This window comes from Equus quagga, chromosome 2 (assembly GCF_021613505.1).
Source record: "Equus quagga isolate Etosha38 chromosome 2, UCLA_HA_Equagga_1.0, whole genome shotgun sequence".
NCBI classification, from domain to species: Eukaryota; Metazoa; Chordata; class Mammalia; order Perissodactyla; family Equidae; genus Equus; species Equus quagga.
The window spans coordinates 104658169-104680827 of record NC_060268.1 but is presented as its reverse complement, the minus strand read 5'-3'; the positions used below and the strand labels follow the sequence as shown (position 1 = coordinate 104680827).

Genomic DNA, 22659 nt, shown 5'->3' with positions numbered 1-22659 from the left:
ATCCCCTCGCCTTTCCTCTTTCCTGAATCCTTCATGATGCCTGACAAGTGGCAGCCAGTCCCCCTGCATCCTTGACTTCTTCTGAAAGTGTTCCATTCACCTTATGCCTCAACTGGAAGGTGGCATCCCCAGAGGGGAGTGCTTCCCTGTGCCCTCTCACAGGAGACTGTTCTTTTCCGACACACTCACATACCCCAGGGCCAGGTAGGGTAGGTGGCTTCCTTCTCACTGTTCTCGCTCCTACATGATTCCTCTTTCCTCTTTCCTTTTGGAGCCACAGCTGGTAGACCTTTACCCCCCATCCGCATCATCCTCCTTGTTGCTGTGCTCCACCGACCTCCTCACAACTCCATGGGCCCAGGTTTCTGTTTTCCCTGAACCAGCGAAAGTCCTCTTATTCTCTGGGTCCCGTCTCCTTTTGCCTCTGAAAGAATCCCACCCCCCTATTTGCCTCCTCTGTCCTCACTGATAATTCCTGGATTATGACCATGCACTCGTCTACATACAGCCATGCATTTGCCTCTCCTGCTAAAAAGACTTCTGTCGACCCCCATTCTCTTCCAGCAACTCCTCCATTTTTCTGCTCCTTTTAATGCCAAAATGTCTGAAAAGAGTCATCCACACTTACTGATTCTACTCATTGACCGTCTCCTCAACAATCTCTGCCTGCTGTTGGGTCACCTCCATCAGCACACGACCATTCTTTCTTCCTACCACTCCAGTCTGACCTTTGTGAAAGTCACCTACGACTTAGGGTGGCCATGCCCACAGTTTCATCTTTGTCTTGCTCTTCCTTGAGCTCTCGGAAGCATTCTGCATGGTTGGCCTCTCCCTCCATCCCTCTTGGATCTCTGTGACTCATCTTGTGTTCTCTCGACTTCACGGGCTGCTCTTTCTCAATCCCCTTTGCGTCTTTCTCTACCTGACCTCAGAGGCCCCGTTCTTCTGTTTTGAGATGATCTCACCCAGGTCCATGACTTTAGATGCCACTTATGTGCTGATGGCACTCAAATTTATATCTCTGTACTGACTTCTCCCTTCAGCTCCAGACACATAGATCTAACTTGATGTCTCCACTTACATGACTCAAGGCATCTCACATCTAAGGTACTTGGGAGGGACTTCTCCATCCTGTACCCACTTCCCCAACCTAGCTCCCATCTCAATGAATGGTACCACCATCTACTCAGTTGCTCAAATAAAAAGCCTGGGAATCTTTCTTGCTTCTCATTTCCTTCCTATCACTTCAACTTTGAAATATATCTAGACCCCACCCCTGTCTTTCCATCTCCACTCTCCACTCTAGCCCAGGTTACCATAATCTTTCAATTCTACTCTGAAATAGTTTTCTAAGGAGTTTCCTGTTCCAGGAAGGAGGGCTCTGTGAAGGCTTGGTTTCCTGCTGTGCAGACGACACAGTCAGTGCTAACTGGATTAATAGGATTTCCAAAGGGAAGGCGCGTGTGCCCTCTCCTTTCTGTCGCGCTTCCCTTGGAAACAGCGCTTCCATTCAGAAAGCCAGATCAAGTGCCATTAACAAATTAATTCCGATTAGTGAAGCCTAAGCACTCAGACCTCAAGGCAATCCCGGCCAGTCCTGCGGGGACACGGCTTGGGCCTGGCCTGCTAATAAAGTGGAAACCGTACTGGAAGCAGAGGCGGTGATTTTGATGCCTGCCTCTGTCCCTGGAGGGGAGAAGAGTGGGATTTGATTACACCGTGGTCTCCTGAGGGAGTGAACTCACTTTCAAACGCTGAGTTATTACTTCCCCAACTTGGCGATTGGCTTTGTGAGAACAGGTCAGCTCTCACACCTCCCCGTGGCCTGTGCAGCCCCCGATTTAGGACAGAGCATTCTGCAGGTGCCCAATAATTGATTGAAAGGATCATTAACTGGTAAGTGGGAAATAAATCTGGGGCTCTGTATCATCAGTCACCCTTCATTCTCTCATTTAACAAATGTAATTGGGCACCTACTGTGTTTGGCACAGCAGATTCAGAAATAAACCCAGCAGACAAAGCCGGGGTTCTCCCGGACCTTATGGACTGGGGGAGCCAGCAACCAGCATGAATCAAGCAAAGGAAAAGCTGACTTCAGAGAGTGAGAAATGCGATCAAGATGAGAAAACCGGTCAAGGTGACAGAGTGTATGTGTGTGTGTGTGTGTGTGTGTGTGTGTGGCGGGAGGGCTGGGTGCTCAAGGAGGGCCTGGGGCTAGCGGAGTTCTGGCTGATGCAAGGAGCCAGCCAGCTCTGGGGGAAGAACTTTCTAGGGAGAGGGACCAGAAAATGCAGGTGCCTGTTGCCAGAGAGCCGGGCCCCACCCCCCTCCCATTCTCCCGGTACGTCCAGCACGGCCATCTTCGCTGGCCAGGCAGCTCTCCTCTCCTCGCAGTACCGGGTGGGGCAGACACACCCCTGCTGGGCAGTCGGCTTTGCCTGCAGTCAGTCTGCCCACCTGGATGCTGTCCCTCCCTCCCACCCCTCTCACTCATGTCCCAGGGCTTTGCTCAATCCCCACCTCTTGCAACAAAGCCTTTCAAAAGCCTCCCATTAAGAGGGCTCCCTCCCCAGTCTGAAACCCTGGAGTGCTTATTTGGCACCTGCTGGCTGTATCTCCTCACATGGGGATACACTGCATTACCGGGTGTTTGAATCTCCTCCCCACGCCCTCTCTCCGCTTGTTCCTATTGAGCGGGCTACTCAGGGCAGGGGCTTCATCCTCTCCATGTCTCACACTGCCCAGGCTCAGCCCAGGGCCTCGGTTTACAGACACGTAGGGTGTCTAATGGCCGCCCAGCCAGATGGAAGCCCGAGGGCAGATGGAGGCAGGCTCACGAGAGACTCGCCTCTCATCCCAGCATCTCTAACATAGCCAAGAAAGGAAGGCACTCCATCTGGTTCCTGGGACCAGGGCTAGCTTTGGATTCGAAAAGTAATTTCCAGAAGGATGATTTAAAAAATTGAAGACTCTTCCCGGCTTTCTTATGGAAATGCTTAGAAACTTTCATAAAAGCAGTAGCCAGCCAGAAGAATAAGGTCAGCTTGAAGAGGAAAAGTTCTAGGACCAAGAAACTGCACAGAAGAGGCGGACAACCACCCTCCCACAGGTGAGCTCCACCCCGAATCCCCATCTGACAGCTCTCCCCAAGACTCAGACCCCTACAATGAGTGCCGTCTGCACCCCGCAGTAAAACACAATTGCTTCACTGTGGCCAGCCTTCCTCCAGCTCGAAACCTTTCCTCCCTCCATGTTCCCAGACATCCCAGGATTCCAGTGCTGGTCAGCCTCACCCAGACAACTAGAATATTGTCAGAGGAAACACAAGGGTGCGAAAAGTGCCTTCAGCGTCCAGGCACCTGGGCTGACAGCAGGACTTCCCGTCGCCATTGGTCCCAAGTTGGGGGGAGGCCTGAGCTCCCCATGCCATGGCAAATGGGGATGAAGCATGGTGCCTGGCCCTGGAGGAAGGAGAGCCAGCGGGCATGAGGATGAGATGAGCGTGGAGACGTGCTGGGCACTGCTGCTAACCTTTCACGAGGACCGTCCTGGCCTCAGCCCACTCGCTCCTCCCGTCTGACGTCAGCAGGCCGATTGGAGGCAAGCGTTCATCCTCGTTGGAAGCCATTTTGACTATTTTTCTCAACTGAGTGAACAGATCCCCCTCACTGAGACGGCGGAAATTAATGACAACATCCAAGACAAAGAACTGTGGGGGAAACAGGTCAAACGTCACTCATGGTGGGCGGCCTGAGGCGTCAGGCCTCCACCGAGCCCTCATGCGTGAGCACGGATGGGAGATGCTCGGGCCCAAGCTTCCCAAGTATGTGATGGTTCCGAACAGTCACAATTTGGGGACCAACCCAGTGCTATTGAGTGTGCTGGACTCCAAGCTGCTCCAACTCAAAGAAGGCCATTAACTAAACTTAGCTAAAAGAAAATTTGTTCCTGTGGTCCCTAGTTCTCATGAAACCATTGTATTTGTGGGGAATTGAGTATAAATTGGTACAACTCCGTTGGAGAGCAGTATCTATCAAAACTAAAAATGTGCATACCCTACGATTCAGCCATTACTCTTAAAAATACACACTTTAGCCCAAGGCTTAGAGCAACATATACCCACATGCCCCAGAAGAGTTGCAAAGTAACATGCGTGTCAGCCTTGTTTGCAACAGCAAAATGGGAGACAGAGCCTGAACGTTCTCCAGTAGGGGAACTGCTAAGTGACATGTAATGTTCGGTGTATGTCTACCCAGCAGTTAAAGGAATGGACTAGCTCTCAATACAGCCACGGGGATAGATCTCAAACACACTGGTGAGTGGAGAAAAAAAGAACTCAGCAAATAACATGCAGGGGAGGATTAAAATGGAAAAACAATGCACAAAATGCTCTATGCATATGTGCATGCATACGCATGTGTCCCTGCGTGTGCCTTGTATGTAGGGCCTGTGAGCTGTCATTCAGCAGCTTTGACGCTAGAACCTCGGGCTTCATAAAGGGTCTTATTCCTAGACCTTTCTCAGCAGATTGACCTCAGTACCTGGTCCCACGCCCTGAGCAGCATACATGTGGCCTGGTCCAGAGAAGGAGCCCTGAGAGCATTTCTGGAAGGGATGGATGCTGTGGCATGTGGGGGCTGGGAAATGCTCAGTTTGACTCTTGAATGAAGTGGGAGGAGGGTTCTCATTTTGTGGCCAGCCGGGGTGTCAAGTGGGCTTCAAACCTGGGAACAACCACCCTCGGCTGGCAGGCTTTCCCTAAGCTCCCAACTTTGACTGGAAGTGTGAGCTGAGCCCAAGAAGAAAACACGACAGAACAAATACCAGGGGAGAACCTGGGATGGGCGTCAAACTTGGGTTTTAGCAAAAGTCAAAACAAAACAGCTTTTGTCAGATGAAATATTTGTGTGAAGCCTCAATATATAGAATATAAAGTCTTCTGGGCATTGGCAAAGGGTCAGGAGCCCTCATGTTCAGCCTGTCCCGTGGGCCCCCAGGGGCTCTTGTTGGCTCCCTGGAACCCAGTCTGAAGACCTGAGCTACAGCAGAGGGAGTGTGCACTTGTGGCATTGGCCAGTCCTAGGCATCCTTCCCACCCTGGGACAAGCCTCTTAACTTGTCTAAGTCTCATTCCTCATCTGCCAAATGCAGAGTCCAAGGCGCCCTCTGTAGGGTTACCAGAGGATCAGATACGATGAACATGTGTTAGTGTCAAGGCCACGGCCTGAATGTGGAGGTCCATAAAGCTTTCTGTCTGGGTGACTGCATGTGGAGCGGCTAAGGTCTCATTAACGACCTTCAGTCCGTCCAGGAACTTCTTTCATCCTAACCTGGCTGGTCAGGGCTAAAATGAGAGCCCAGCAAAAGCATTTTGAATTGATAACTCTCATTCTTAAAAGGCAACCAGTGGAGAGAAATGGGACTGACTGGGAGTCAGGAGACCCCATTCTGAGGCCAGTCTGCCCCCGTGCACCATGTTTCTCCTGGAGAGGCTAGGCACTGGATGAGCACGCATGCGCCCCTCCCCCAGCCCAAGAGGCTGCTGCAGCAAGGGGCCCCTTACCTGGTTGCAGCAGGCCACGATGACATGCTCGGGCTCGGGCATGACACTGCTCTTCTGGGCCACCAGTGTGTCCTGGGTGTGGCCGGGGAGCCGGTAGGAGGAGAAGAGCCCGTAGTATTGCTTCATACAGAGGGGCTGTCCTGACAGCTGGCCCTTGGCGCAGTCGGTGGGGATGGAGTGGCTGGAGGGGGACAGCGGGGTGGCGGAGGCAGGCCATAAGAGGATGGAGGGAGCAGGGAGTCAGGACTGGTCCTACTGAAACTTGCTTTGGGAAAGCAGGGCACAAAATCCAAAACTGTATTACGCAGGCAGTCAAAGAGCTCTGTACCCCACTTTTTAGAGTAGTGGTGCGCCCCCTTTCCACGGCCCATGGAGACCCTCAGGGTGTCCTCCAGCCATCAGTCTCCCTCCCCCCGCCTCCTGCACTGCGTGTGCAGAGCTTGCCATTGCAGCCCTCAGTGCCTTTGCTTGTGCTCATCTCTGCTTGGTGTGTGCCTTCACCCCTGCACTCAACTCAGTTGTTTAGAAAACTCCTTCCACTCTTTCAAGAGCCTACTCCTTCATCACCTCTTCTAGAAGCCTCCTCTGAGTTCAAGGCAGAAAGTTCTCTTTCTCTGGTGGTCTCAGCATGCCTTGTGTCCTCCCTCTCCCCCTCCTTCCACTCCTCCTCCTCCTCCTGTTTCTCTTCCTCCTCCTCCTCCATATTCTTCCTCCTCTTCTTCCCCTTTCTCCCTCTCTCTCTCTTTCCCTCCCTCCTTCCTCCCTCTCTTCCATCCACCCTTTCAGCCAGCATATACTATTGAGCGCTCCTCTGTGCCAGGCACCCTTATGGGACCTGAGGATACACCGGCAAATGGGACAGGAGTTTCCTGATCGAATGGGGCACAGGTCCTGGGATGTGTGGGTGGCACACAGACAACAAGCAGCAAACTGGTAAACGGGAGGGTTTCAGGTAGGGAGCAGGGCAATGACACCATGACTGGCAGAGGAGGAGGAGTGGCCAGGGACAAGGTCACTGAGGACCAGACACGTGAGCTGAGTCCTGAGGGTAAGAGGCATCCATGAGAAGAGCTGGCTGGGGCAGGCAGGGTGGGCCGGGTGGGGTGTCCACGGCCCTGCTGTTCAAAGTGTGGGTGTCGGACGGAGCTGTGCTGACCGGCCCATGACAAGGTGAGCGTGGGAATCCAAGGGAGCTTTGAGAAACTTCTGTGGCAGTTTGATGAGGAAATTTATGTCTGTTGAATTTAGTCATAAAACAAGTGGTCTCATATTTTGTACCTTTATGCCAATTTTCTACTAATTCATTTTTGTAGTGTTTTACAAACATTTTACCAAATTAAAAGATACATTGGTCCTTCACCCCAGATGGTGTGAGGAGCAGCTGCTCAAGGCAGAAAGGACCCGGGGGGCTGCAGCTGAGTAAAGAGAAGGCGCGTGGGAGGGTGGGCCCTGCTGGCAGTGGTAAGACAGTGTCATTGGATTCTTGGTGCAGTGAAAGCCCGTGGAAGGTGACAGCATCAGGGGCATGATTTGACTTGTTTTGCATTTGTGGTGACCCCAGTTATGTGTGGAGAATGGGTCCCAAGGGGTCACAGGAGGAACAACGAGGGAGCTTCGAGCTGACGGGCAGGTGATATGGGCCAAGGGAAGGGACGTGGCAGGGGGGAGAAGGGAGGCACAGGGGCGGGTTCTGGAGGGAAAGCGACACCCCTGAGCAGGGATTAGATGAGGTGCCAAGGGAGAAAGAAGAACCATGGGCCACTTCTAGGATTTACCAACCAGGGGTGTGTTGGCATTTACTGAACTGGTAAACAAGGTGAGGGGCAAGCCAGGGGGTGGGGGGGGGCATCCAAAGGTCCCCTGGGCATGACCCAGTTTGCAATGACTGGGAGACACCCAGGGGGGACGTCTGGGGGCTGGATAACCGAGTGTGGGGCTTAGAGGAAGGGACAAAGCTATGTTTTGTCTGTTTCTGCGTCTGACTTGCTGAAGAGTCTGAGAATCTTTTAAAGACAAGGATGGGGCCTGATTTCTCTTCATCTTCTGAGCATCAATACATTGCAAAGTGAGCAAATGAACGAACGAGTGAATTAAGGGTCCAAAACAGGCACTCGGGCAAATGTTCCAGCCTTACAAGGTTTATGATCTTAAGATGTGGGAACCCTCGCATGGATGTGTATGGTATGAGTGTCCGAGTGAGTGTGCACACACACATGCACATATGTGCACACACATGAGAGTCTGCAGTCTAGACCGTCAGCGATGGAAGGGTACAAGGTCACCAGCCCCACTGGACGAGGCCCAGGCCCTTCCTCCTCTACTGTCCCGCCTGGGGTATTTGTAAAGCATGAGGCTCTTTGAAACCAGAGACTGGGCTGAGACTGGGACTATAGCTCAGAGTGATTACTCTCACCCAAGGTCAACGCATCCTGTGTGCTGGGTGTCTGCATTCAGACTCAACTCTGCTCACCCCAGGGCCTGAGCCCAGAGCCACTCTCCAGAGGGAACAGCCCCACCCTGGAGGGGCTGCAGGTCTGAGGCGGGCTCTGCTCCAAGGCTGGGTAAGACACAGTGGAATCAAGTTGAAAAGAGAGTAAAGTTCACCCCTGTGCCTTCCTTGCTCTGCCACCTTCTGGCTGTGCGACCACAGATAAGCCACTTAACCTCTCTGAGCCTCAGCTTCCTCTTCTGTGCAACAAACACTGCTTTGGGCCTCTCTCTCATTCCAGCGTCTGATGCCCTGATATCTTCTGACTCTGGGGACCCTTAGTCCTCCAGATCCTCTCACTCTCCTGCTGCTCCTGGGCCAGCAGAGGGACTTTCCTCCTAAAACCAGTGATTACCCACGGTCCTTACGCAGCTCCCTCCGTCTGTCGGGACACCCTCTGTCCACTGAGACAGCTTACCGAGTGCTGGAGCACAGTGGGGTTGAGGAAACAGGCTCAGAGTGGGGGGACCATGCCCTTCTGGCAGCAGGCAGCAAGGCCGAACTCAGCCTCACCTCATTCCAACAACTCTTCCTTCCCCACTTGCTGCCATGTTCTCCAGATTCATCTCACGATTTCACAGTGCGTGTGCACATATGAGGTAAGGGGGAGGGGGGCATTTTAAAGACAGCAAGGGAGGACAGCACTGACCCCAGAAAGAGGAACCAGCGATGGTTGGGCCAGCTGGGGTAAAGCTCCCTCTGATGCTGGGGGAGGGGAGCGATGTCACTTGCTCTGTGACAGAAGCTGGGAACACAGAACTGGAAAAAGATGAGGTCCCTGCCCTCAGGAGTCTCCTTGTGTAGTATAGGAAGGAGACAGATGAATCAGCAGGCTGTGCCAGAAGCAGGCACTACCCTGCTCAGGCTGGGCCCAGCCTACCTGTCCAGCAGGGCCTTGTAGTCGAGCACACCGGAGATGAGGTTGGCTGCAAACCTGTGGAGACAGAGAGGCTTTAGCCACTCCTCAGGGGCCCAGGGGCCCAGGGGTTCTCCCTCCCTCCTTCCCCCCTCCCAACCCCAAATTCAGTGACCACTCACCAGATGCCAGGCTCCAGGGGTCACCCTAATGAAATGGGATTCCTGCTTCCCCCAACCCCCACCCATGCTGTCAGTCCTTCCTGAGCCTTGAGTTAAAAACGGCCCTGTGGGGGCCAGTCCGGTGGTGTAGCGGTTAAGTGCGCACATTCCGCTTCAGCAGCCTGGGGTTATCCGGTTCGGATCCCGGGTGCGGACATGGCACCACTTGGCAAGCCATGCTGTGGTAGGCATCCCACGTATAAAGGAGAGGAAGATGGGCATGGATGTTAGCTCAGGGCCAGGCTTCCTCAGCAAAAAAGAGGAGGATTGGCAGCAGATGTTAGCTCAGGGCTAATCTTCCTCAAAAAAAAAAAAAAAAAAAGGTCCTGTGGAGAGAACTGGGGGGAGGAGAGGAAACTGGAAGGTGAATGAGGAGGAGGAGGGAGAGGAAGCCAGGAGAGGCCACAGAGCCAGCAGGGGTGGAATCCTTCCTAGGAAAGCCTGTGCTGGGACAGGACTGGGCTGGAACCCTGGGATTCTGGGAAACCCAGTCTCCTGGGAAAAGTCAATAATTTGGTCCCCTTAGAGCTAATGAAAAGGAAAGCAGGTCCTCCAGGTGGGGGAAAAGGCACCAGAGAACTGTGCCTCCGGTGGTGTCATCTCAGCTGTCCGTGGATGATGAGCTCTGGCTTAATTGCATCAGGAGGAAAATGCCTCCTCGGATGCAATTTTGAGAACTGTTTTCAGAAGTCATTCATCCATCTGCACACTTCCTTCTGCCCTAGGGAGACCCAGGCTGCAGGGGAAGGCGGAAGGCTGCCCTGGGCCAGCGGGTCAGTTGGCTGGTCTCGGGGAGGAAGGAGGGGCTGGGGCTGCAGAACAGAGCTGAGCCCTGCTCATAGGCCAAAGCGGGCTCTGCCTCTCATTTCTCCTCCCTCTGAACCGTCCTCACGCTGTGCCACATTAGGTCTGAGACCCAGGTTTGGCTCAGGGAGACCCTCCCTCTCCGCCCCTCCCCTGCGTAAACGGCCCCTCCACCGTCATCCGTGGGCCCAGAGCCGTTCCAGCGGCTCAGTGAGCTCTAAAATGGCAGCAGATGGCAGAGGCTCGGCCGCAGTGGCTGATTTCCACCCCCTCAGAGCCTCTGCTTAGAGCTGGCGGCTGGAGGGCCGCAGAGGCAAAGCGTCCATCCCAGCAAGTCCCAGCCTCCAGTCCTAGCGAGATGGGAGGGTGAGCACTTCCTCCCAGGCCTCAGCCAGGTCAAGACTGCCGTGGGGATGCCTGGGGGCCTGTGACCTCCATTAGTGCCCACCTCACCCTGAATAAACACATTTGAGGAAGACTTGTGTCTGTTACTCCCCTGCAGCATCTCCTAACCTCCCTCCTGACGCTGTGGCCGGGATGGTTGCTGTCTCAGGGCCATTTGGCCTCAGAAAGCTCAGCTAAGGCAGGAGCTTCAGCTTTTCCTTCCCTGTGCTGGGGCCAGGACCCCTCCCCCAGGCAGACTCCCAAGCCGGGAGCCCGGGAGCACGGCGGCCTCACCTTAGCTGGTCATTGGTGTCCTGGAAGTGCTGCCGGGCAAAGATCACCGCTGGGCTGGAGTTGACAGGCAGGGCCAGGCGGTTACCGAGGTACATGTCGTTCAGCCAGTACTCAGACACCTGCCGGGAGGTGGGAAAGGACAGCATCATCCACAACACCACTCACACTCCTCCAACAGGGGCACCTTGTCTCTGGAGCCCACAGTCTCATCCTGGCAGCCCCGAAGGACAATCAGGACCCTTCACTGGCTCGTGCACCACTGTCATTCATTCATTCCACAAACTATCACTGAGCCCCAGTTACGTGCTAGGGCCGTGCACTCTGCAGCCCACTGTGCCTGTCCTCCACCTTTGCCCCAGGCTTTCTCCTTTGTTCCATCCCAGCTTCCCATCCAGGTTGTTCGGGGCTTTGCCCATGTCCCCTGCCTGTCCCCAGGAGTGCCCCGTTCTGCCTTTCACCGCTCTCTGCTTCCCTCACCTCACCTCTATCCTCCACTGCCCCCACCCCTGTCTCCTGTCTGTCCCCCATCCTTGTCCTTGTCTGTCCCCATTCCTGTCTCCTGTCTGTCCTTCCTCCTTGTCCTTGTCTGTCCCCCATTCCTGTATCCTGTCTGTCCCCCATGCTTGTCTGTCCTCCATCCCTGTCCCCCGCCTGTCTCCCCCTCTGTACCCTGTCTCTCTCCATCACCCCATCTCTATCACCATCTGTCCTCTCTCTGTCCTCGTCCCTATCTCCCATCCCACCTCTTGTCTGTCCCTCACTCTTGCCCCTGCTGTCCTTTGGTTTCTCCCACATCCCTGCCCCCATCTACTCTATCTTTGTCACCTATGTGCCCCTCATCCAAATCCTTCTGTCTCCATGTCAGTTTGTGCCCCCGCCCCGTGGGTCCCCCTGTCTGCCCCCAGTCTGCCCCCTCCCAGCAACTCTTACCCAATTGGCTGTCTTCTCCTGCCGTTCCAGGAGCTTCTGCTGCAGGGTCTCACCAAGGCCACCAGGGGCCCCGAACTGCTGCACGATGGCCTGGCTCCTCCTGAACTGCTCCTCAGGCACCAGGTGCTGCACGCACCGCAGGTAGGTGGCCAGGGTCTGCTGCAGTGGGGGCACTGGCAGTTTGGGCAGCTCCTGAGAGAGAAGGTCCACAGACACTTGTTGTGCCTGTCCTTATGTGTGGCCCATGCCTGTCCGCAATCTGACGGCAGTGTCTGTCTCTGTCTGCCTCTATCCTTGTTCCCTATCCTGGGACTCACCTGTTTCCGGGGACCAGCTGAGCAGAACTGTGACACTTCTGTTTGCTTTCTCCCATGCCCCTGCTCTGCCTCCAGAAGGGGACAAAGTGCAGAGGAAAAGACCTTGATGTTGGTGCCAGGCAGACCTGGGTTCCCGCCCTGACCCTGCTGCTGACCAGCTGTGTGATCTTAAGCAAACCACCCCTAACCCTGTGCCTCAATTTCCCCCTTGTAAAATGGGGTAATAACTTGTAACTCTCATAGGATCAAAGAGATCATGGATGTGAACATGCATATAAACCATAAAGAATGGGGCTAACGTGAAATAGTCTTGTTATTGACATTGGCTGCTGGTCACTCTTAATTTAGGAATTGTTTCCAGCTGGGTGTCCAGAACCCAATTGATCTCTGGACCCAAAGGCTATGACTCGGATGGAAAGATTCAGACAGGTGAAAGATGGAGGGAGGCATAGTTCCTTGCGTGCCCTAATGACCAGAATTCTGCAAAGTGTGTCCTGGGAAGGTGACACACGCCCTGGGCTCCTCAGTAAGTCCCTCCCAGGTATAAAACCCAGGAAGGGGCATTTGGTCCACATGGGTATGGGGTGGAAGGGGGAGTGGAGTGGAAGTTCTTCCTCTCCTAATCTCTCCGAGCCTCACCTTCCTCATCCATCGGACGTAAATAACAATTCTTTCTTGAGAAGGGCACAGAGAGAATTAAGCAAGAGAAACAACTGGCCCCAAATGGGCACATCATAAAGTGTCATGACGTTACTCTCCTTATCCCTCTAGAGGGATTCTTAAGAGGAAACCCATAAGCTCTGGGGTCTCCCCAAGTGTGGCGAGAGCCTGAGTAGAAGGCCCCTCCACTGTCCTCTCTGCCTGGGCCCTCTGCTGCCCACTTTACCAGCTCTTTACCCAGGGATCTCACGTGTATGTGAAACAATGTTATGGCTTAGCCTGGCAGGGATTGTTGTCCAATTTACAGATGGGGAAACTGAGGCCCAGAGAGTGGAGGGACTAGTCCAAGGTCACCCAGCAATTTGGTGGCAGAGCTGGGACCTGAAATCAGTCTTAACCCAACATCCACTCTGCTCCTTCCTCCTTGGTCAGTCTCTCCCGCTCCCTGTTGCATCCTCTCCCTTTCCTTCTCACTCATTTAGCTGGTCACAATTGGAAATCCAGACTGTTCATATTATTGCTTCACTTGTACAAAGCTGGCAGAGAGTGGGCTGCCTTCTTTCAGGGGGTCCTCCTCTGTGCGGTGGGGCGGGCAGGGAATTTCTACCCCAGGTGGGCTGCAGAGTGAGCCGGCCTTTTGAAAGCTTGCCTCTGCTCTACGTCTGCTGCTGCACAGGCTGGAGCCCCCACGGTAGCCCTGGGCAGCCATGGACCGTGTGAGTGTAAGCTGATGAATGAACGGGAGTCCTCTGCCTGCCAGAGCCTGTCTCTAGAGTTCGCTGCCCTAGGGGGAGGAACAAGGATATCAGTGCCAACTATGGGCTGCCTCTGCCCCTGGGGAACACTCAGGGATGGATCTGGGCAACATGCCAGGCTGCTCAGCCCACTCCCAGAGAGCCAGGTCCAGGCTCCCAACCCAGCCGCTCTGGTTCTCTCTTCTTTCTCTTGGGGTCTGGGGGTCTGTGTGATGGGTAATGGAGAAAGCACCTACAGAAAGCCCAGGCTAAGCTGGTGGTCTGGCCAAGAGTGCCAGCAGGTCTGGCTGGAACCCCTGCTAGAAATGAGCCACCCTTCTCTGGGGCTCTGGCAGTGCCCTGGGACTCAGCCTGGGTCACAGGAATCAGTGACGAGTTAAAAAGAATGAGGCAAGAATCTCTGACAAGATGTCTCCAGGCTCCTCCCAGACTCTCATAGGCTTCTGGCCCATACCCCAGGCCAGAGGCAGGGACTTGTACTAGTGAGGTCTTTGGACCTTGGGCTCTCAGGTCAATACACGTTTCCTGGACAGGTGAGACATTCTTGTGAGGCAGGCCCTGGGCCAGACTCAGGGATGATGGAGAGACAAGGCTGCTCTGAGGGCAGCTACAGTCCAAAGGGAGGGATGTGCCATGGAGCAGAGGCAACGACAGAGGTTTGTCAGCTACAGAGGGTGGGACAATGTGGTGAGCAACTTCATGAGGAGAAGCCAGGAGGTTCTGATTAGGGTTTCAAGCGAAGGCCTGGGCGGGGAGGAGGGTAAGAAAGTGTCAAGAAGACAAGTGCGGCAGAGGAGCCAACATGCGCAACAACCTGGAGATCAGATGTGTTGCTCTGTCACTCCAGAAGGTGAGTCTGGGTGTGGAGGGAGGACACCTGCTCAAGGAGAGGTGGCATTGTCTCAAGCCAGTGGAGAAGATGGTGCCTAAGCCTTCCCGGCTGAACTAGGGACAGCAGCTGGGGCTGGGATGTGACAAGGCTTAGAGCAGGGAATTCGGCCACACCTTAAGGCAACTCCAGTGGGCTCAAGGCCATTGAAAGTGGAACTTGTAGGGGGAAGCGTTGGGAGAAAAGAGAGAACCTGGCCCAGGTCAAGCGCTCTCCCTGGCCTTGAGGGTTAGGAAGTGTGGCTGTCTGCACTCCTTCTGCACCCCTGAAGCCACTCCCAGCCCCTCCAGACCCTCCCGTGCTCCTCAGCAGGCTCAGGATAGGGCTGCAGCCTGGGCCTCATGACCAGGAGAGTGTAGGGCTGGGGCCAGGTAAATGCTGGGGGACAGTGCCCTAGGACTGTTCTGGAAGCAGGGCATGTATGTGGGGAGAGCAGGGATGAGAGAGAAAGCTCTAAAAGTCACTCACAGGCTCTTCCTCACTGCTGGGAGTTTTGGCTGCCATCTTCTGGGGCGCTTTTTCCAGGATGGGCATCTTGGGGACTCCTGGCTGGAGAAGCGGAGGTGCAGACCTGGGGACCAAGAAGCAGGGAGGCATCAACACAACAGCCACATGGACCCACCATGGACCCTTCACCTCTCCAGTATGACCCCACCCTGTAAGGGGGCCAGGGCTAGACAGCAGTGTATGCAGGCCTCATTATAGGCCTGGCCCCAATCTCCTGACCTCCAGACCAGCCCCTCTGGCCACGGTGTCCTTTCTGAGCCCCCAAATAGGAGAGGATGGGGCCAGAAGTGAGCCTCCAGCTGGTATCTGCTGTCACGAAGGCCCAACTGACCTGCCCAGGGCAGCATGAGAGGGAGCAGGGCTGGGCTTGCCCACTCCAGACCCATGAGGGATGGTTGGCAGAGCACTGGCTTTGTTATTGCCCAAGATCCAATAGATACGTGCTTTGCAGATTAAAATCTCTCTTTCCCAAGAACCCAGGAGGGCCATCCAGCCCTCCTCCAGCATTGTGGGTCACTCTGTGGGAGCCCCTACTCTGCTCTCTCCCCATGGGGATTGCAGGGGAATTTGCGGGGCTCAACCACTGGGAATCTGCCTGTGATGGAGAAGGGGAGAGGGGCATGCAACAACCAGTGCACAGATCTTGGCTGACTGAGTTCATACCTGCAGTGCCCATGTAATAATCCCAATCAGCAGCTTTGCTCACCTGCAGAACTGAGCCGGGGGCGCACTCTGACCAGGGAACTAGGCAGGGTACAGACCTGCCTGATTCAGATCCTCAAGCGAGGAGTTTTGCTGACCCTAGAGCCCAGTTCACCCACGCCCAGGCAAGGAGCTGAATCCCAGCCCCAACCACGGTGGGGAGTATCTTCTGGCCCCATCTGACCAGAAGGGCTGGTGACAACTCCTGGAAGCAGTGTGGTCCAGTGGCTTTTGTGCCAAGAAGTGGGTGGGCAGAGGTGATTCCCCGAGAGCAAAGCCAGTACTGGGCATGGAGCCTTCCCATGCTACACACAGGCAGGGGGATTAATTCCTAGCGAAATCTGAGGGTAGCTCCCCACCTCTCCTAACTGGAGAACCTGTTTAGAAAATTGAGAGTAGCCTGCAGTGGCCCTCCTCCTCCCACCCAGGCAAGGGACTTGTGACATAGCCCCACCTGCTGTGGAGAGTGTCTTTCAGCCTCATCGGACCAGAAGGGCTGGTGACAACTGGAAGCTGTACAGCCCAGCAGGAATCAAGCTGAGAGGTGGGCTGGCAGAGCTGAAAGTGTGCAGAGCAAAGCCAGTACTCTGTTCGGTCAGGGAACTTGAAGTGCAAAACAATGAGCCGTATGGGCCCTGGGTCCCACCCTGTTGCAGGGAAGATCATTCATTGTCCCATCTGCTGCTGTGTGTAGTACCCAGTCTCAATCATCTAGTGAGTGTGACCAGAGAATCCAAGCAAATACAGAACCCACCCTACAGCCTCACCTGGGTAGGGCACCAAGTCAGCAGTCCTATCTAACTGTTCTCAGTTGGTGGCACACACCCCCAACACCATCCTCAGAGCTCAAACCATTGCCTTGCCTCCAGAATAGACCATAATAGCAGGCCCCACCTGCCCAAGGATGTTACTAGCAGACACATTCAGAAACCCAAACTGAGCTGACTGGTGAAGAACTGTTTCTGTCAAAGCAAACCTGTCAAGTCTGGGAGAGGAGTCCAATTACTCAAATGTGCAGATACCAGTGTAAAGAATCAAGCATCACAAAAAATCTGGTACATATGATGTCACCAAAGGAAACTAATAAAGCTCCAATAACTGACCTGAAAGAAATGGAGATCTATGAACAGTCAGACAAAGAATTTGGAATAATCCTCTTAGTGAAGTTTAGTGAACTACAAGAAAACACAAATAGACAACTAAACCAAATTAGGAAAACAATGCAAGAGCAAAACAAGAAGTTCAGCAAAGAAATAGCAGCCATCCAAAAAAAAAAAAAAAACCCAAACAGAAATCCTAGAGTTAAAAAATACAATAACTGGGGGCTGGCCCGGGGCTGAGAGGTTAAATTTCTGCATGCTCCACTTAAGTGGCTTGGGTTTGCAGATTCTGATCCTGGGTGTGGACCTACTCCACTCAACAGCCATGCTGTGGATGTATCCCACATACGAAAAATAGAGGAAGATGGGCACAGATGTTAGCTCAGGGCAAATCTTCCTCAAGCGAATAAAGAGGAAGACTGGCAATGGATGTTAGCTCAGCGTGAATCTTCCTCAGCAAACAACAACAACAATAACAACTGAACTGAAGAATTCAACAAGAGTTTCAAAAGTAGACAGGGCCATGCGGAAGAAAGAATCAGCAACCTAGAGAATAGGACATTGGAAATTACCAAGTCAGAGGAGCAAAAAGAAAAACAATGAAAAAGACTGAAGAAAGGATTCCTCGGGAACTATGGGACACAATGAAAAGAAACAATATTTGCATTGTGGGAATTCCAGAAGGAGAAGAGAAAGAGCAAAGGACAGCAAATATGTTTAAAGTAATAATGGCTGAAAACTTCCCAAACCTCGGGAGAGTAATGGACATCCAGATCCATGAGACCCAAAAGTTACCAAATAGGTTAAATCCAAACAGAGCTACACTGAGACGCAATATAATTAAATCGTCAAAAGTCAAAGACGAAGAAAGAATTGTAAGAGCATCAAGAGAATAGAGGGAAGTTACATGCAAGGGAAAACCCATGAGATTATTGGCGAATTTCTCAACAGAAACTTCACTACAGGAGAGAATGAAAAGACATATTCAAAATATTGAAAGAAAATAACTGTCAACCAAGAATTCTACATCCAGTGAGGATGTCCTTCAGAAAGGAAGGAGGGATAAAGACTTTCCTGAACAAACAAAAGCTGAGGGAGTTCATCACCACCAGACTTGCCTTACAAGAAATGCTAAAGGGAGTTGTTTGAGTGGAAGTAAAAGAACACTAATTAACATCATAAAAACATAAAAAGACATAAAATTGACTTCCTATTAGGGAAGATAAAGATAGCTCTCTTCCCTCCAGTTGTTTAAATCAATATTCAACATTCACATAACTGTATTTCTATGTCACCATCACTTATTTTTACCAAATTTTCCATCAAAATTATAGAACATTTTATGCAAATCCAAATATAACACACACACACACCCCCCACACACACACCTTTCCTTGGAGATTTCCCTCTGGAGTCACTTCATCTTTCTGCTCCAGTCTAGACTGGGTGTTCTCCAGTTCTGAAAAGTTGTCATTCTGGCTCTTTCTTATTCTATTCTCCTGGGTGGAGTTCCTCTGTTCTATGTCTGGTAGCCAGAATTTTACTCCTTGCTGCTTATATGCCCTTATTTGGTACAAGCTGCACAGCTTTCTATAGGTTCCAGAGGAAGAGGGTATGGGATTTTGTGTGTCTGAAAAGGCCTTTATTTTATTCCCCACTTCATAATTCTGACTGGGTCAACATTTCTAAGTGAGGTACAACTCAATAGATTGCTACTGAAAAGCACGATGCTTTTTTGCCTCTCAAATCTTGTATATAAATCATTTTCTTTCCCATTGAAGAAAGGAAGAATGAAGTCCTTTACTATTTTCTCTTTATTCATCATTCTCTGAAATTTTGCAATAATGTGACCCGGAGTAGGTTTATTTTCATTTACTGTTCTTAACACCAGGTAAGAATTCTTAAATTTTTTTCTTCACTTCTGGAAAACTTTCTTCTCTTAATATTATTTAAGAAATACATCCCTCTTTCCCTTTGTTCTCTCTTCAGGAACTCCGGACAGATTGAACCGTCTGGATTGTTATTCCTATTTTCTTATCCATTCTCATCTGTTTCCCATTTCTTTTTCTTTTCAGTTTTCTGGAAGATTCTTCTCAATTTTACTTCCAATACTTTTATTTACTTTTTATTTCTGCTGTTGTTTTGGATCTTTCAACAGTATTTGCCAAAGTACAAACGTGCACAAATCATTAATGACAGCTCAAAGAATCATCACAAAGTGAAGACAGCATGTTATCAGCACCCAAGTCAAGAAACAAAATGTCCCTCATGTCATTTTATGCCCCCCTTTCTATCACTATCCCTTCCCTAATTCCCAAAGGTAATCACCATCCTGACGTCTGAAAGTACAGATTAACTTTTTTTTAAAAAAAAATTCATATTAGATTTCTGGTGCTCTCACTACATACACACCCACACCCACAAAAGTAACTATGTAAGGAGATGCTTATACTAATTAGCTTCACTGTAGTAGCATCTTACTATATATATGTATATAAAAACATCATGTTAAATATCTTAAATATATACTGGTATTTAAAAAAGAGGAATAAAAATATTTTTATACCAAAAAAACCCACCTCTGTTTCCCACTAGACTGTGAGCTTCTCCAGGGCAAGACCATACTTGCTGTGTTCAGCGCTTCATCTCTGGGACCTAGCCTGGTGCCTGGCATGGAGGAGGACTCCAGAGCTGAGTACAAGGAACGAATGCAGGAATGCAGGAAGGAACACAAGGTCCTTGAGGTTCTGGGCTCCAGGAGGCACTCTGCACTCATTGGGAGCCTGGCCTATGGTCAAGGCAGGGAGGACCCTGCTGGACAGGCTGTAACTTAGGCAGTCTCTAGTCTGCAGGCTCCCAGCATAAGTGGCGTGGGAATGCTGAGGGAGGTGATACAGGGAACCTGGGCAGCCCAGGCCCCTAAGGACCCCCTGACTCAGCCTGGAGAGAGATGTATTAATTTTGAAGGAGTAGCAAAGGTGAGGCAGGCCAAGAGAGGCAAAGACCAGTTTTGAAGGCCAGTGGGGCCCAGTCTCTAACCTCAGAGATCCCCCTTAGTGTAAGCCTGCAGAGGCACACACACCTGCTTTCCACTCTCCCATCCTCTCTTCTCTCCCAAGAGCCTAAAGCTGATGCTCAGCCCATTCCACCACCCCCTCCCACCCCCACGCCTAAACTGGCACAGCCCAAGTCGGGGCTGGGCGCGAGGAGTAGTTGATCCAGTGACAGAACATTCAAAAAGATAGATGGACCCGGCTCAGGGGTGGAGGAGCCTGGGGCTGCCTGGCAGCGCTGGGCGGAGAATGTAGAGTCCTCGCACGCACCGCGCCGGAGCACTCCGGACTAGGCGGTCCCCAGATCCGCCAGCGGCGTGGAGCATAGGGACTGCCCCTACCCACTGCACAGCGGAAGCGGCAGCGTCCAGGTGAGGGGAGGGTCCACCCCAGTGCGGGAGGGTTTGTGGGGCCTACGAGAGCAAGGTCAGGTTGGTAAAGGCCCTGACAGCCGATGCCTCCTCTTGCTCTGGCCCTCCCCCTGACAGCATCACAGTGGGAAGACACTAGCGAAGCCTCGGAGACCGCACGTCTCGGAGAGGCGCAACAGATCGAACCAGAATCGTTTCGTGGGGGCCAAAGGGGAGGACCTGGTCATGGCCGGCTAGATGCTCTTCCTCCTCGGGCTTTGGGCCAGCGCCTAGAGGCTGTATGTGTGCATGTGTCTTTCCGTCCGTCTGCTTGGTGCCCTCCAATCCATGCTCCCGCCTGCCTCCCTTCCGAAGGCTGCCCGGAGGGGTCTCTGCTCTGCCCTGGAGGCCCAACCCCAGCCCAGCGCCGGCACCACAGGCTGTCTGCGCGCCCCAGGGACTCCCTGCGACCCAGCTCACACTTGTCGCCCCCGCCTGCTCCCCACTTCCCGCCTCTGCGCGCTGGCACTTCAAGGGGGTCGGGGTGAGACCTGTGGACCCTCCGACTGGGCACAGAAAGTGCAGACCCTGGCACATAGTAGATGAGGGTCCGGGAGAAGTGTGGATGCGCACGCGGAGCCCTGCTGATCAAGCCTCTCCAAGTCCTTTCCCCCTAACTTCTCATCGTCCAGCTCCCGGTCCCCCCGCCCCCACTCTGGGTGGGGAAGCACCAGAGCCAAGGAATCCTGCAGTCTCCTGGTGGTCCCCCGACGGCCGCTGCCGTTCAGGACTCGGAGGACTCCGCGAGTCCAGGGGCGTCTCGGCCCCGGCGCGGTCCCTGGACGGAGCCTCGCTCTGCAGCCCTCGGCTCCCCACGCTGCGCTCCGGCAGCCCAGCCCTTCTCACCTGCTCTCCTCTGCTCCGCCGCCTCCGCCGCCGCGGCACCGCACCCAGCAGGACTGCGGGCCCGAGTGTGAGCGGGAAGGGATCGCCCGACGCGTCAGCAGTGCGGGGGTGGGGGCTGCCGCCTCTGTCGGTGGTGGAGCCTCCGACGTCGCCTGTCCCCGCGGACTCGCGACTGGCTGAGGGCGAGCCGGCCTCGGCTGTTCTCTCCTTCCTCCTGTTCCTCCTCCCTCCCGTCTCTCCTTTTTCCTCCCTCTCCCAGCCCCACCCTTGTGTCTCTCCCTGTCCGTCCTCTGTCTCTCCGCCCCCCACCACCACCTCCCGGCCCCCCGCCCCTGCTCGGACGGCTTCCCGGATGAGCTCGTGCGAGGGAGGCAGAATCCAGGCCTGAGAAGGGGGTGCAGGACGTTGCCCCGCCTGTGCCCACTGTCCCCAGCCCAGCCTTCCCCGGTCCCCGCACTCCCCCAGCCCCATTATCCTAGCTCCGGCTAGCAGCGCAGAACCCAGGGGAGGGCTGCGTCTGGGGAAATCTGTGCCCTCCCCACCGTCTAGGCCAGGCTCCAACCCTACTACAACTTCTTTCACAATAATAATGATGATGATGATAATAATAATAAACCTGTTTGTTGATCACTGCAGGTTCTCCCTCCTTTTCTATCCCCACCCCATCCCTGCTGGCACTATGCTGGGAGGGGCATACGGACCTGGGGATGCTTAGAGACACGCAGTCACAGGCAGACACTCGACTCTCCCTCCAGACAAAGCATCCCCCCCTCCACCCCACACAGGAAAACACAAAGACAGACCCACAAAGACAGACCCTGCCCAGACAACACACACACAGTAGACAAGCAGACCGAGAGCAGACGTGCACACACTGGCAGTGCAGACCCCCACAGGCGTTGTCTAATACACAGGCGTACCCCAATACCGCGAGCTCTCCTCGCTGAGTCCGAGGACTCTGCGGCCATCATCTAGCCGAGGGCTTCAGGACAGAGAGTGGAGCACAAACGAGGGCCTGGGGCTCCTGGGACCCACACTCAAGGTGGGGAGACTTCTCTGACAGCCCTGAGCGGCTGCTTTCACTCAGAGATCCAGTCGGGACTCAGACCCGCACGGCCTGGGACACAGCAGACACACCCACAACTGTTCCCCTACTCCTCGTAGGCTAGAACCTGGTTCTCTAAAACGAACACACACACGTCACACACGCCCGTTTCCAGAGATGGGGCCCTGAAAGATGGGGCCGGTTTTCCTTCCGCTGCCCGAAACAGCTCAGCCTCTACTCCTTTTTGGAGCCTGGACGGGACAGGATGCCCGGCTCGAAGGGAAGCCCAGGCCGGCGCCTCCAGGCTCTGTGGCGATTCAGGGCGTGTCCTGAAGGGGCGGGGCCCAGCGCGCCCGGCGGGAGCGGGTCCTCAGGCTCCCCCGGGCGGCGCCCTGGGGCGCTGCGCTGGGCCTCGGAGGGCGGGGCTGTTGCAGGCCGAGGGGGGCGTGTGTGCACCAGGGTGTCCGTGGGTGAGAGTCCCTGTCGGACTTGCTTCTCTCGTAGCTCCTTCTCCAAGTAGCAAAAGAGCCACAGGCTTCCCGGGTGCCCACCGAGCTGAGACCTGGACTGAGGCTAGATCCGGCTCACCCTCCCCTCGGGCTGGCCCTGTGCCAAGCTGCCCACCCCCAATAGTAAAGAGACTCGGTCTCAGATAGACATGGTTTATTGATTCAAGCCGGAGGCACCGCGGTGCGGCCGGCCAAGTTGGCACTGGGAGGTACGAAGGAAAGATAGACAGACAGACGCATGGCTTTACACAGGGGAGCCCCGAGGTGGCGGCCCACGGTCCCCTTCATCTCTGTCAGGAGCGCATCGCTTCGCGTGCCTCTGTGCT

General features: G+C 53.8%; 1 protein-coding gene across 1 annotated transcript in view; it reads right to left on the bottom strand.

Moving 5' to 3' along the window:
• Nucleotides 1-14695, bottom strand: part of CHAT (choline O-acetyltransferase) — a 46695-nt gene extending 32000 nt beyond the window's left edge. Inside the window, exons 1-6 of the mRNA XM_046654992.1 lie at nt 14630-14695; nt 11541-11732; nt 10611-10729; nt 8932-8985; nt 5564-5744; nt 3532-3709 (exon numbers count right to left, since the gene is read on the bottom strand). Of these exons, the coding sequence (XP_046510948.1) occupies nt 3532-3709; nt 5564-5744; nt 8932-8985; nt 10611-10729; nt 11541-11732; nt 14630-14695 (790 nt within the window). The remainder of the gene's footprint in view (nt 1-3531; nt 3710-5563; nt 5745-8931; nt 8986-10610; nt 10730-11540; nt 11733-14629) is intronic.
• Between the last annotated feature and the right edge of the window lie 7964 nt (nt 14696-22659).